This window comes from Neolamprologus brichardi, chromosome 14, assembly GCF_056152115.1.
Source record: "Neolamprologus brichardi isolate AB-2024 chromosome 14, ASM5615211v1, whole genome shotgun sequence".
Lineage (NCBI taxonomy): Eukaryota > Metazoa > Chordata > Actinopteri > Cichliformes > Cichlidae > Neolamprologus > Neolamprologus brichardi.
In genome coordinates, this window is record NC_142117.1 from 27,766,964 (window position 1) to 27,782,398 (window position 15,435).

Sequence of the window (15,435 nt, forward strand, 5' to 3'; positions counted from 1 at the left end):
TATATTTTTCATACATAAAACAGAATCATAAAATATTCCCGAAATTATTTTCTTCTACCAATTTAAAATGTACTTTAATTAAATTTAAAGATTTTGCCAATTAATTTAACAATAGATTAAAAATAACAACAACAACAACTGACCAGCCACTTTATTAGTTACACCTGTTCAACTGCTCAAGGTAAATTTCTAATCAACCAATCACACAGTAACTACTCAGACGTGTTAACTTGGTCAAGCTTGCCTAAAGGTCAAACCGAGGATCAGAACAAGAAAGGAAGGTGATTTTGAACATTGTGAGGTGGCAGACAGGCTGGTCTGTTTCAGAAATTGATGGTCTCCTGGGATTTTGCCACACAACCATGTCTAGGGTTCACAAAGAACGGTCTAGAAAAGAGTTCATATTCAGTGAGGGACAAAATTTGGTACAAACAACATGACATTGTGTATCCATCCTGCCTTGTATCATATGTTGGTGCAGGTGGTGTAATGTCAGAAATGTTTTCTTGTCACACTTTGGGCCCTTTAATGGAACAATGAGTATTATTGGTGACCATGTCCATCTCTTTATAGCAAGTGAATCCATTTTCTAATAGCTTCTGCTAGCAAGATAATGTTCCATGTCAAAAATCTAGATCAATGACAAAGACAAAGGGATTACTGTACTCATATGACCTCCAGCCAAACACGATCAGGGCACCTTTGCAACGTGGCGGAACAGGAGACTTGCAACACGGATGTGTGTAGTCGACAAATCAGAGGCAACTTTGTGATGCTATCAAGACCAAAATCTCTGAGGAATGTTTCCAGCACCTTGTTGAATCTTTGGTTCAATTAAAGCAGGCAATAGGGTTCCAACCTGGGTACTTTTAAACAGTTTCTGTTCATGGACTCAGCCTTATTCATTTCCACTTAATCATGGCTTTTTTAAAAAATAAATGTGTTTAATGTGATTATTGAAGCAAAATACATAAAAAAAAAAATACACAACCACAAAGTAAGCCATACTAAAATTACTTTATTACAGCTGATTTCTGTTCAATATCCCTCTGCCCACACAATAGTAAATACAATACAAACAATATAGTAAATTTGATCCTATTTTTAATTCTGCTTATCAATATTTGTACACAATTTAAATCCACTTTTTGTACTTTACCATATCTTATGTAGTATCTTCATAATCTCTCTGACATTCAATAACAAGTTCCACCATCTATACATTTTATTATAGGTTATAAGTTGTAGTGGTAATGTGGCAAACAATACTGACATCTTCAAAGAAATGCAATATCTTTTTCAGAATTTGCCTGTCACCCCATCATCTTTTCAAGCCTTTTTACTTTGGCCACTACACCAGAACCTTGTTGTTTTGTTTCATACATTACATGTGGTCAGCCCAATGATAGGTTACAACCATGGAGATGAAACAAATGCAGTGGTATCTGGGCTTGGCAACTAAGGTATGGCACAGTGTTGGACCATAAAAAGGATCGCTATTTTCTGTCGCTGATTCTCATTCAGTATCCTACATGCTTTCAGTCAGTAGGAGAAATATCTGAACGTTAAAGTCAAACAAATAAAACAAAACAAAATCTAATCCAGGCTGGTGGAGAAGTCTTTCGACTGATAACAAAATCCAGGTTCCCTCACACAAAACTATGACACAAAAGTGAACAAAATGTGTCCGCATAAACAAAGTTGGCATCTATGTGAGGTCTGATTGACCTAACATTCAAACTCTTGGCCGTGGCCTATGAATATAGTAACAATCCAATAAAGATAAATACATTCTCATCTTCTTTACAACATGAATAACTCAAAAGAAAAAAAAGATGACTACAACCTGTTTTGTTACAGTAGCTGGAACTAATCAGTTGGCATAACAGAAAAAAAAAAGTTTCGGGTTCAAACCATATGTAACTTGATACAATGCATACTTTCTAGGCAGAATATATACATAATGAAAGTTAAAATCCCACCTAGAAAGAAAAATATCCCAGCATTTTTGTGTGTCCTCAAATATGATAGGAATAGAGCAACAAACAACATTCAGAAAGAGCCAGCCAGAAAGGGCGGCTCTGAATCAGAGTGGAATGGAGACAAATGGTCAAATGTGTGCAGCGACAGAGAACTAACTCCGCAGTGGAAATACTCAGAGATGGTGACTAAACGAGTGGTTTTTTAAGATGATAGTAAAAGGCAATTTGTCAGTGTACACAAACCAAGCGTAACATTGAGATATGTCCACACAACTTAACACCTAAACTCTGAGCGTGAAAGGTTTACACATGTCACTGTAGTCTGTCAGTTTTTAGAAATCATATTCTTAAAATGTGGGTTTACACTTAAAATTCCTCCAATTAAAAAAACAAAAACAAAAAATCCATACACACACATAAATTCCAGCTTTGTGAGGAGGAGCAGTCACTTTTTTCAACTCCAGAGAATTATCTTTAAAGTGTTTTATATTCTCAGTGTCAAAATGCCAAGTCTCACTTGAATGGAGAGGCTGTTAAAAGGTAAATGGGAACATACTTCTCCAGCGATAGTTCGTTAACTACAAACTGAAGAGAGAGAAAGAATGCAGACATGAATATAATTCAGAGGAGGAAAGGAAGTGTTTTTTGCCACATGTATTTTGCACTTGTCTTGTGTTTTTTTTAAACTGTGCACTGACTAAGTTTTACATGCTACAACGTCAAAATGCAAGCATGTGCTCAATTCAGTCACCCAAGTTTTGGGGTTCAATGACTTGGTGTAACATTATTAACTTAGCACCTCTTAAATTATTAGTGTTGCTTACTTGGGCCCAGTGTTTTCATATTTAGTTGTGCCAAGCCTGCTGTTATGGTCATGACAATTAACTCTAACTTCCTGCCCGCCATAATAAACTCTCCAGTTTACTCACTTCAGTTCATAGAAACTCTAGCCAAAACATACGCACACACACACAAAAAAGCACCATCCTCACATATTCTCTTCACTCGGAATTTAACATGAACACAACTGAGCGCAACAACAGCCATAACTTCACTGACTGGCGATCTCCTTAGTTACAATTGTATTGGGTGTAGTTGTACTCTGTACTTGGGAAATTGCTCTAAAGCAAAAAAGAAAATGGATCACAGCACATCTAAGTCTGACTCCTAAACTTAACAACATGCGTACCAATGATCACTCACCAGGTGTTTTGCGAAAAGAAGTCAACTATTAAATCTCACACACATTTAGTTGTATAAAGTGCTTTGAACAAGGCAGCAGTTTTAAAAGGCACTAATAAAAATAAACAGATGTCTATTAGGATTCTTTATGAAGGCCAATAAGTCACAATTCCTTCTGAGAACATGTACAGTGACATTCTCTGTAACGCAGGGGTTTCCCCCTCAAGTACCATGTGAAGGCATGAGAACTGGTTGCAGATATGCACCAGCAATGTTCTGTTTTTCGACATACATAGGACTTAAACTGTACTGAATATGAGAATCTGAGGAAAATGTCTGAAAACCTGCTAAAATAGGCTAAACAAAAGAAGCTAACACTGATAAGAAATGGAAGAAGGAAATTTAAACTATAAAGATCTGAGACTAATTTCAGTTATCATAGGTTAAAAAGGCACTGTAGGATAGTTGTAGCATATGTGTGAAACAGTTAAGACTAGATTATTTGGCTCTGAATCTGTAATGTTTCATTTTGGTAGAGGAAATAAAACTAACTAAGATAAGAGGAATTGAAGTCATCATGACGACCATTACAGCAGGCTGGCATCACAAGCATCTTCACTCACTATGCTGCGTTTGTAACCACCATCAAACAATTGCCCAGTGTATTACTGAATATGAATGGGGAGAGTGAAGAAGGGAGGTCCTGAATAAAATCAGTTCTGTGATTGTTTGATACATTTAAAAAAGGACAAAATTAACACATGTCAAAGGCTTTTAACAGTGTTTCATGTGCAAAATGAGAGCAATGGCTGTGAGTAGCACAAACTTATGTTTTTTTTTGTTTCTTTATTTTATTCTTTTAAATCCTCCTTAGGAGAGAACTGTAACTAAACACAAATGAAAGTAACATATTGACACTCAAACTGCTTATGTAACATAAATTTTAAGGATCTGTATGTGTGCCGATAAACTGCCGTGAGGGCGGGCTGTGCTTTTTCCAGCCCTTTTGACCTGAGCAACATTTATTTCATCACACATCCACATCTGTACATGGGAGAAATGGTAAATGGTGGGGTAGTGTCTGAGACAAGCAATAGAGCTCTGCCTTGATGTGTTTTTAGATTCCCCGCACTTGGATTCTTGATTCCATGGCTGATGAGGGATCTATGTGTAGGAGAGGTGGGACCCGTTAGATATTTGAGAGGTCACACTGGTGCTCCTGCTCATTCCCTGCTCACTGTGCCCTCCCGAGGGTGTCCTTCCCATCCCCTGGGGGCTGTTCTGAATACCACTGGTGCGTGCGCCCAGAACTCCAGCTGATGGGTGGCCCCATGGTGTCGAATCCCCTCCTCCCTGTATGCCCTGTCCCCAGCCATGCTGCATAGATGCCCCTCCTGGACTGGAGTGATATCGATGGTAACTGCCTTGGTGACTGAACCCTGCACCTGAGCTGCTGCTGCCCCAGTGTGCACCTTGAGAGCTTCCAGATGGGTGCTGCTGCTGATGTTGACACCAACTTACTTGAGCCCCGGGAAAGTTATTTCCCATGGCCTCTGGAGAGATGTTTGATAGCACCATGTTGCTAAAGCCTAGGCGCATACTCTCAGAGTCAAAAGCCTCAACTTCTCTGGCTTGGCGTTCCAGCACGCTCTGGATTCGCGCTGAGCATTCATTCTGCAAGGACTGCATTTCTTCCTCAATCTATAGCAGAAAAGGAGGGAAAAAATTAAATTCATATTAAACTGGTCGCAATATTGTTATGGCTTACAAACATGGCAACTAAAGTAATGTTCAGGACTCTTAAAATGCCAGGACGCTCTCTACTATACCATAGTCCCCCCCCCCCTTTTTTTTTTTTAAAACCTGCTTAAAGGTATATAGTAAACATGTACACAGTGGACATTATTGTTTTTCCTTTCTCTCATTTTAATCATGTTGCAGCTCGTATGGCAGGACAAATTAACTCTTTATCATTATAACAATGAGAAGGCCACTGACCTCATGTAAATCCCATCGCCACTTCACCCACATTGCATGTAAAACAAACTGGATTAACTGAAGGTTGGAGCATTTTGCCCCTTTACATCCAAACTCTGAGACTCAGTAGCTTAAGAAAATATAAATGTAAATCTTAACATGAACATAATTTATGGCGGAGAACCTTTGTTTCCAGCAGGGCCCTTCGGAGTGACACCCTCTGCTCCAGATCTTTCTTTTCACGCTCATGCTGGGCATCTGTCTGCATCTTGATCTTGCTCTGGTAGGCGTTGAGAAGCTCCAGCTCTTGCTGTAGCTGCATTCGTAGGGCTTGCAACTGAGCCTCCTGAGTCTCATCCAGACGAAGCTAAGACCAGTGAGAAGATCACATTCAGGGTCCAAGCAGTAAAACATATACTCAACTATTACTGATGTGGCCATGTGGCCATATCCATTACAGGTAAGAGACTAACAGTCTTACAGTTTTACCAGACTCACCGCCTGAGTAGAAAGCATTTCATTGATAGAGTGGTCATACTGCTCGGCCAAAATGGCAAGTTTGCGGTGCTGCTCTTGCTTCAGCCGTTTAAGGACAGCTTTGTGCTCTGACTTTGGTGTCGTCTCCAGCAGATGGTTCCTCAGTGCTTTATACTGCCTAGTCTGGATCTTGCAAGTGTCCTGGAACTGCTTCTTGATCTGTAGCTCTTTGGACTAGATCGGTGAGAAAGGAGTAAATACTATATGCACTATACTTCCCAACTATTATCTACAGATAATAGCTAGCATGCTTAGAAGTGAGGAAGTACAACCAGAAAACAAAGCACTACATTAAAGTAATTCCGGGTTACGGTCTATTCAGTTTGTTGTTGTTTTTTTAATTAAAACAGTAAAATATCAAGAGGTATAAAGCTGGGCACTCCTGATTCTGAGGCTGACATTTTATTCCTAAATCTGTGCATCTTTTTTTCCAGCTAGTCCTGACCCAAGCATGATGAAGTAGAATTCAAATAGTGCCTAGACAAGCACTTTTACTAAAATTAGTGTCTGAATATTTAATATACACCCATGCTCAGAAACTTCTCCTGACCTTGAGACTTTTGGGTTGCTGGCGAACCTCCATAGCATGTTTGCGTCTAAGTTCTCTCTCCCTTCGCTTGTTGTACTCCTGCTGATTGGTAAGCTCCGTCTGGTGCTGTAGTCGGGTGAGCTCAGCCCTCGTCTTTTGGATGTTGTTTAGCTGGCGGAACTCCAACTCTTGCATGGACTCGTGGTGCCGGAGAAGCATAGCATGTTCCAAGTCCTTCTGGGTTTGACGCTTACTTAGCTCCTAATGATGTCCAAATGGAGATAAACAACATTGACAAGATAAGATTACTTCCAGAACAACAGACCACCGGATTACTTAATATTTGTAACGTACTGTTCAACAGTATAGTGGTAGAGAAAGGTACAGACCTCTCGCAATAGATCCTTTTCGATTCTGTGGCGAGTAGTCAAAATCCTCCTTTTGAACCTGCGGCACTCTAGCTCCAGATACTGCCTCTGTCTGCGCTGTAAATTGGCCTCTTCTTCTGCTTGATAGTTTTGGAAGTTCTCCTTCTGTTTTGACAACCACTCCTGCTTTTCTTTCTTGGGAGTTGACTGGTTTTCATTCAATTCCTAAAGTAATAACAGACTGAAGGTCACTACCAACACTTAATTTATACTGATTAATGTTTACTAACTGCTAGTTTAAAAAGAAAAAAGAAATCTGTATGTATTTCTGTGTCTGTAACATCAATCTGCCTGCCTCTTTAAGTTGCTCCTTGCGAAGTTTGTATTCCCGTTTCTGGTTTTCAAGAAAGCTGTTGAGCTCTTTTTTCTGTTGACTCTGGATGTGTTGCTGGAACTTCTTTTCATCATTGCTAAAGGTTTTTGCCTGATAAAGAAACAAATATAATCAGTTTTTTCTATGCACAATAACAGTGAGCGAATGATAACACTTAATGAACACTTAGAAGCTGAAAGCATACATCTTTCTCCATTGACGCCTGGTGTTTCTTGATCAGTTTCTCCATCTCTTGGGCGAAGCTATTCCTCTGATTCTCCAGCTCCTTGTCCAGACGGAGTCTGTTCTCGTCCATTTCAGTCTTCAGCTTGTTTTCCAGAGCCATCAGCTGTTTTTGATGCTGTCGCCTCATGCGCTTGTAGCCTAATATCTGCTCTCTTAACTCAGAATCTTGCTCATGCTCCTTAATCTGGCGAGTGAGCTAGCAAAAACAAGACAAAATACTTATCTTTAGACATGAAGTTTATAAGGCACACAAGTATTGTGAATAGATTTAATTGCAAGCTTGTTCAAAACACTTCTGATTACATGAAAAAATATATTGCTTGCCTTAAGGTAAACGCTTCTAATAATCACGAGGACACTGGGTGAAAATATTTTTGCCTACCCAGCAGGTATATGCATGGTTATCTGAGATATTAAACAGTTCGTTAGCAATGATGTACAAATGAAATGACAGCATCATTACCACTGAAGCTGTGCGTATTGTGGCAAAGTGTTCACGGTTTCTTCTTGGCCGTGGCGTGTGTGGAGGAGGGGACTGCTGCTCAGTTGGCTGGTTGTGAGTCTGTAAATCTTGGTTACACATCTCTTCTCCCTAAAAGGTGCACAACAATACAGACATTGCAGGCTATTTAGAACCAATCTAAACAATACTCCAGTGAGAATAATACTAATAACACTTTACTTTAAAAGTGAAAGACAAATGAAAGAAAGATGTCTTACTTGTTTGACATGTATGACAGAGCTGTTGGACATTACTGTGTGGTCCCCTTCAATGTCTGCCTCACTTTTGTCATCGCCTGCATCTGTTAAACTATTAACAGAGCTGCTCTGCGAACTGGCACTGATTGACATACTGGGGATGGATTGGTTGCTCCCTACACTGTTCACTGTACCGGTCCTACTACTCACACTTGGTTCTGGCTCCTAAAAGTAAAATAAAGTAGAAAGTAACAAGATTACAACACATCTCGTGTCAGAGGACACAATAGTATGAAAGGCAGAGAGGCAAGCAAGGAGGGGTTAACACAATTTCAAACACACCTCCTCTTCATCTTGTGTTGTTGGGCCATTGCGGACTTCCTGAAACAAGATCTTCTTCATCTTGCGATACTGCAGATTGTCTAGCTCCCGTACTGCATCCTTTGTCCGGTTTATCAAGTCTATTAAAACCGATTCAGGTCGCTCACGCTGGACAAATGCATGCTGGACGAGCAACAGAAAAGCCATTTTGCGTTAAATTTATGAATTTGTCTATAAGGATTCATTACAATAACAAATCGGTCACAATCATTTTTGGCTGATTACCTTTAGGAGCTCCTCAGAGTTTGGCCTATCCTGGGGTAATTTCTGAAGGCAAGAATCTACAAAGTTTCGGAAATAATCCGTCCTACAGTTGGGAGATCATATATGAACAAAGTTTAGAATGTAGAAGAACAACATAAATAATAAATAGACATTATTCAATTTGAAAAACAAAATATGGATCCAATTCTAAACTCACCATTCACTCGACTGCAGTGTGGGGCTGTCATTCTGTGCTATATGGTATAAGGCACTCATTGCATTCATGTTAAAGAGTGGCGGCTTCCTCTCAGCTATGAACCAAGAAACAGGTTACAATAAGAAATGCATACAAGGCAAGTGAGGGTGAAAAAAGAAAAAGCCACATCAGTAATTGAATGAACCTAATGGCGTGAGAAACACTGCTGCTGACTGTGAGCAGTTAACTGAAGTATAAAAGCAGATGTGTGAATTCTAACAATGCAACAGCAAAGGAGCTAGGACATACCTAATTCAATGCAGGTTATACCCATAGACCAAATATCCACCTTTCCATCATATTCACCTTCATCCATGGCTAAAATTACTTCTGGGGCCATCCTGAAAAAAAAAAAAACAAAAAACAAAGAAGGCATCACATTCACTAACTTGCTAACTTGTAAATGATGGTTTAATATACTATATTAAAAATATGCAGGTGATTTGATAAACACAAACAACAACAACAAAAAAAACCCCCACTTGGCTACAGTTCATATTCCAGTGGAAGGCAGGGATGTGAAGCTGCAAATGGGCACCTGACAGCCGTCGCTACGTAACAGATCTGAATCTCAACAAGTAAAAATTGAGTTGGCCTCAACTCTGTTCAGGCAATGCACTTTATCCATGACGCTGTGAAAATATCGCTGGCCATGATTGGTCACTGGTAACTTGGCTGCTCGCAGTGTGAAAGTAGCAATAACATTAGTCTGGAAGCATTTCTTTCCATATTTAGTGATAAGAATGGGGATTTAGAAGGTTTTTTTCACATATAGATGTTAATTATGTTTAATATGTGACAATGTTCTTGTAAACAGATTGCCCATCTGTTAAGAAGGAGACAGGGTATATACAGACATATATAGATAAATTATTATAGTAAGATGTTTTGAATTTTACCAATATGGAGTCCCAACGAAGGAGTTCGCAGGACAGGCGATGGAAGCAGAGCCAAAATCTGCTAGTTTTACCTGCCCTGGCTCTGTCAGCAAGATGTTTCCTGCCTTGATATCTCTGTCAAACACATGACAGGAAATGGTTATAGCAAGACGTAGAAGACAGTGCATGAGGGCTAAAGCAATCTGTGCACAGCATGCTCCTAAAAAAAACTTGAAACACTCACCGGTGAATCATGGTTTGGGAGTGAAGATAAGCCAAACCTTGAAGAGCACCATGTGTAATTGCAGCTATTTCAACTTCCTGCAGAGGTTTCTTGTGAACTGAAGAAGATGTATAATAAGTGATGTAAATCAAGAAAAAAGGTGATGGGGATAAAATGGCAAATACAGGAATGTAATTTCTTCCAAAGTTTTCAACTCACCTTCTAACAAATCGGAAGCAGAGCCAAGGCAATACTCCATTACCAGCTGTAAGGAAATCAGAAGTGCTTTGTGTGAATTTATATTTGGCCCTTAAATAATTAATATATATTAGTCTTACACCAAGATCATCATCATTAGCACAATGTTGTAGAACCTCACCCATGCAGTGTGCTCTCGTAGGTAGCATCCTTTGTACTCTATGGTGTTTGGGTGTTGTATTCGTTGCAGGAATTTCACTTCTTTGATTATGTCTTGCCATTTCTGGGACAACAGGAAAACAACAAAAGGACTGTTACAGCAAGAACAAGTAACAATCATGAATAAACAGTTTATTAACCTAATATAGAACATTTAAGATCATCATACCTCACTGGATTGCTTCCCACTATATGACATCTTCTTGATGGCCACCACATCATTTGTCTGCACGTCCCGTGCCTGAATAATAAACACATTACATAAAACTGATTGTCAAGATTTTTGTGATTTAAGCTACAACGAGATAAATAAGGCAATATAATAAAGGTCCTACTTCAATATAGCTTAATTAACTTTGCATTATGAAACTGTAAAGATTAAATTATATCTATGTGCTTTGAAAAATCAACATTAAAAAGCCCCATTGTGATATCATGATACCTGAGCCAATCTGTATTAAGTCACATGCACAACAGCTACAAGCAGACATGTTGGGGCAACATGGGAACAACATTATGGTAATCAGTTCTTTCTAAACTGACTAACATAAGCAAAGTTTAGGCGTAATATCTGTATTAAAACTTTCTAAATCCATTACACGCATCTAATTGATTTGTGGGTATGTCTGTATGCATGTGTTGTTAAATACTCACAAAATATACAGCACCAAAGCTGCCATGTCCAATTTCATGAAGATCCGTAAAGAGCTTTTCTGGGTCCTCCTTGAAGAAGAGTTCAGCAATTTCGGGGTCCTTGAGGTTCCCCGCCCGACTGTTATTGGGCATAATTAGGGGTTGGGGGCAATGCCGCTGCCGCCAGGAACTATCTGGGTCTGCGACAGCGACGTGAAAGCCCCCACTGATGACTCATCTGCAGGACAGTGGTTTCATGTGTTCAGAACTGAAAGTACAAGAAAAAAACAAGAGTAAACACACTAGCAGAGATGTACATATACATTGCTATTCTAAATTAGAAAGCTACAGCAACACTGGATGGACTGTGAAGCACAGCACACTACAAGAAAAGGAAATGTGGATGTTGTGAAGTAAGATTCACATAAACGCTGAATTACTAATAATACTTCTTAACACTGATTATATCATATTAGAAGGCTACATAAGTGAGAAAGCTCTTAGTTGTTCAGATGAGCAACAGACATGCCTAATAATGTGGGCATGAGAAGGCTAAACAAAGCATGAACTTAACCATGATGTCAGAAATCCTGAGGTAGCAAGAGATAAGTCTCCTGTTTCCATAGTAACCACAGCAATGAAATCAGTGGGCCATGTCCCAACAAAACTGGCCTCACACCTTCAGTGACTGGTGTGTACACAAAAATATGTGAGGAGGATACAAAGACATGCCTGAGAGCTGCCCATCTCCAGCCTGAATGTGGAAGAGAAATTGAGCACCTTCACAGTGTTAATAACTGAAGGAAAACTCAGCATTCTACTGAAGGGATGACTGGTTAAACCTGCAGGTACATGGAAAACATTCTCAAACGCAGCAAACAGCGTACATGCATCTTCCTAAAAGTGATCAAAGGGTTTGTTCAACAAAAAAAAAAAAAAAAGTTTATTCAAAGGTTATATTTATTAGTTTATTAAAAGTATTGTTTGAAACCACTTATTCAAAGTGGTGTCATACCACAGTAACGGCTTAGTTTTCCTTTGCCCTGACTTTGGAATATCCACAACAGAAACACTCATTACAATTAAAATAAATTACTTGTTTGTGATTCACACCATGTGGGAAAATGACATCTGAAAAGCAGCGTGCCTTTTCATAAGTGGTGTCTTACTGGAAGCAGTCAAGTGCGCCGCCTTCTCGTGAATGTAAACAAATTAAACAAATAAATAAATAGATCAAAATAACCAAAAAAAATAATCACAGCAGGGTGTGTGGGTTAACATAATATATCAAAAGCTCAATATAATTTCACTGGGGTTATGGGGTTAACATGTTTAGCTCTTCATGATGTCAGCAAAGCCAATACCAAAATTATGGAAAAAAAACCCCAACAACAGTCATTTTGTTAGTCTGTTTTTTTTCAGTACATCACAACAATTGCTCCATCGTGTAGTAACACATTCACCTTATATGCAAAAGATACCCGGTTTGAGACCGAGTGGAGACACTAAACTTAGTTTAAGGAGTCACAAGCTAGTATAAGCCTAGTGCCAAGCAAAGACAAATGGAGAGGTTGTGTCAGGAAGGGAATGTAGTGTAAAATCTGTGCCAAAACAAACATACTGATCCATCTGCTGTGGCGACCCTTAGGAAATAATGGAGCAGCCAAAAGTCACTGGCAGAGTATGTATCGACACTTCTGGAAGTGATGGGGGCAAAAACGCCTACAAGTGTTCCAGTCTATCTTTACATGATGAAGGAGGAGGAGGAGGATGCCCATGAGCCCAGGAAAAACTACACATGGAAGATGGCTACGACTATAGCGGCCACTATAGCGCAGGCTCTACTCATTGATATAAAAGGCAGTATGAGTAGCGTGTGGAACTACTTTGTGTTATTATCCTGAAATACACTAACCTTTTCCTTTTGGAGACACCTGGCACTGCCATTGTGAAATCACTCATGCACCTAAATGTTTGCAGTGGCTAACTATCAATAAAATGTTAACATTTTAAATAATGTTTTAAACCACCATGACAGTGATTTAAAATGACTTTGTGCGATTAAAGGTATTTTATGTCCAAGTACATCAAATTGGGTATTGAGACTCATGCAATTCTACTGATATTGATATCAACTACCAAATTTCAGGTTATCATGATGTCTCTGCCTTTTAAAAATACAGAAATTAATAAAAGATTATTGCTAAGCCTGCAACACCACACTCAATACTTTACTTTCCATTATCACTTTGAAACAGCTTCACTACTGTAATACTAATGTAGACTGTAAAAGATCACCGAGAAAGGTTTACTGAGTCCATTCGGCTCAGATGATCAGTTGCAAACAGATGCAGGGCTGACGCTAGAGTCACAAGACTTCTTTCCCAGCCTGGGAGAAACAGCCCCCAGTTCCAAGCAGACATCTTTTGTCTCACAACAACACTGAACAACTCACTATACTACACAGTTGTAGCCACAGCTCTGAAATAAAGCCCCATTACCATGTGGGACTGTGGCTCTTTATTGCCATTGTTCTTCACTACATTGTTTCTCATGAATGAGCTTTGTTGTCATATCTCATGATAGCATTTTCAACTTGTGAACATGTGAGCACAAAAGTGAATGATGATAACTGATACTTTCATTAAAAAAGAGGAAGAAAACAACAAACACAAATAACAAGATCAACAACAATATAAATACCCTGGTGTTCCAACTTGCACAAATGCATGCACAAGAATGCAGCAGGACAGGACAACAGAGCTGGAGGGCTGGAATTCTCAATGTATGCCCTCACTGCGCTGCATTTCTCAGCATTTCCTGTTCGTGCAGCTATAGGGAGGTAGGAATGGGCCTTGCTGAGCATTTTCACTAGTGATTATCTGTCTATCTTGGTATTGCAGCAATGGCACGCCTTCTTAAGTGCGCCGCAATTGAAAAAAGTAAAACATTTTTCTTTCCATGTCCTAGAAGCACTTAAAAAATACAGGTAGTTTTCATTACTTTGAAGAACCTATTAAACAAATGTAAAAGTAATGGAGGTCATTTAAGACACCTCCGTTTGGCACGCTAATCTATGGCACAACATAGCACAGGGTTTACGTCTGTTTCACCCAAAAACAAACAGAAACGGCACTGTAACATTGTAGCCAGTGTATCTTTATGCCTTCAAGTATATTAAGTTAGTTGGTAACTAGGCACCAGTTACCCAAGAGGAATGAGGGCGATAGATCTGAAAACCTTTAAAATATCCAACGTTTGCCCAAACTAAGATTGGTGAGGCAAACAGCAGCGCAGCATTACCTGCTGCGTTTTTACCTGTCTCCTCCTCCTAGAGTTTCAAAACAACCGGAATTTCACAGATTATTTGGTTGGGATTCGTTAAAAGTTAACACTTTCCCACAGCGGTTTTAAGCGTCATGTTAAAACAAATCACATCAAAAAGACGGAAATATAAAAAGACAGCAGCTTGGGAGTGTGATGTCAGCTACACACACCAAACTTAACGTTAGCCAAGTTACGTGTCATATGGCGAAACAGCCCAAGCATAATTGGCGTCGTGTTTACGACGTGAACAGCTGAACATAAACATGGATAATGTGGAATTAAGCGACCTGTAAGAACTCGCTTATCAGAAAAAGCTAAATTAGCAGGCTAACGTTTGTTATGTTTGCTAAGTTAGCTTAGCCAGTTAGCTGAAACTCACCCTCTTTTGACAGGCCAGGCTTCAGCGCTGTGGAGAATGTCGCTAATTCAAAACAGTTTGGGATTTGAAAAGTATCCCCTCCGTTTCATCGCCAGTGAGGCAACTTTGTGCGCCAAATCCTTGTGGTTCTTCACGCTGTCAGTCGATTATAACGCGCACATTTGTGAATTGTTACAGGTTAAAATCCCCACCCTTCAAGTAACTGGGGTGCCAGAGCAGTCAGATCCCACTCCCAGACAGGTCCAAAGATGGCTGCCGAGCGATCCGCTGCCGCCTCCCTTCGTGGAAATGCGTCGGGGGAAATGTGAGGGAAGTTCAAACACCTCCAGAACCGCATTAAACAAGCCACAATAATGTCCGCCTTATCGTTGGGGGGGAAAAAACCTCGGGATTTAACCTCTCACGCTGGCAGACTAACCGTAGCCGTTAAGACGTGTGTATGTGCCAGGCTGTCCGTGCTCCTCAGCGCAAACAGCAGTTCCGCCCTGCCTGTTGAATTTGCTGTAAACTCTCCCTGACCCATGTACATCCAGAGGCGGAGACACTGGAACATCATTAACGAACACTGGACCTGCGATCACGTTCATATATTTTTTTTTTTTATCAAAGTTACTTTTAATAATTTCATTTTTGACATTTCTGGCGTAAGATGTGAGTAGGGGGGGCTTTATAAATTTAATATGTATTTTAAATGAAAGGACTTGGTTATCGATGATGAGGAAATACAAGAACATTATAGAACTGAGACAGACTGTTAGAGAGCCCAAAGGTGGACAGTAGCTGTATTTCACAGTAGTACTGTATATTCATGAGGCAGTGGAACATCTTTGGCTTATTACACATT

General features: G+C 39.7%; 1 protein-coding gene across 1 annotated transcript; it reads right to left on the bottom strand.

Moving 5' to 3' along the window:
- Positions 1-998: 998 nt before the first annotated feature.
- taok1a (TAO kinase 1a) lies at positions 999-15,072 on the bottom strand. The gene is made up of 20 exons (XM_006801560.3): positions 14,592-15,072; positions 10,907-11,153; positions 10,422-10,493; positions 10,215-10,316; positions 10,055-10,100; positions 9,857-9,953; positions 9,634-9,747; positions 8,984-9,075; positions 8,696-8,789; positions 8,500-8,581; positions 8,236-8,397; positions 7,915-8,118; positions 7,658-7,786; positions 7,154-7,390; positions 6,931-7,059; positions 6,597-6,800; positions 6,229-6,468; positions 5,640-5,852; positions 5,326-5,508; positions 999-4,865 (listed from the first exon to the last, which is right to left on the bottom strand). Exons 2-20 carry the CDS (start codon positions 11,036-11,038, stop codon positions 4,329-4,331), a joined length of 3,069 nt encoding a protein of 1,022 aa, XP_006801623.1. The 5' UTR covers positions 11,039-11,153; positions 14,592-15,072; the 3' UTR covers positions 999-4,328.
- Between the last annotated feature and the right edge of the window lie 363 nt (positions 15,073-15,435).

Bases quoted from the DNA above. Each gene is read 5' to 3' on its own strand.
- taok1a (XM_006801560.3), bottom strand. From the start codon at position 11,038: ATGCCCAATAACAGTCGGGCGGGGAACCTCAAGGACCCCGAAATTGCT. The intron at 10,494-10,906 runs GTGAGTATTTAA...TTTATTATTCAG, and splicing joins GCTTTGGTGCTGTATATTTT to GCACGGGACGTGCAGACAAA. The intron at 10,101-10,214 runs GTGAGGTTCTAC...ATTTCCTTACAG, and splicing joins TACGAGAGCACACTGCATGG to CTGGTAATGGAGTATTGCCT.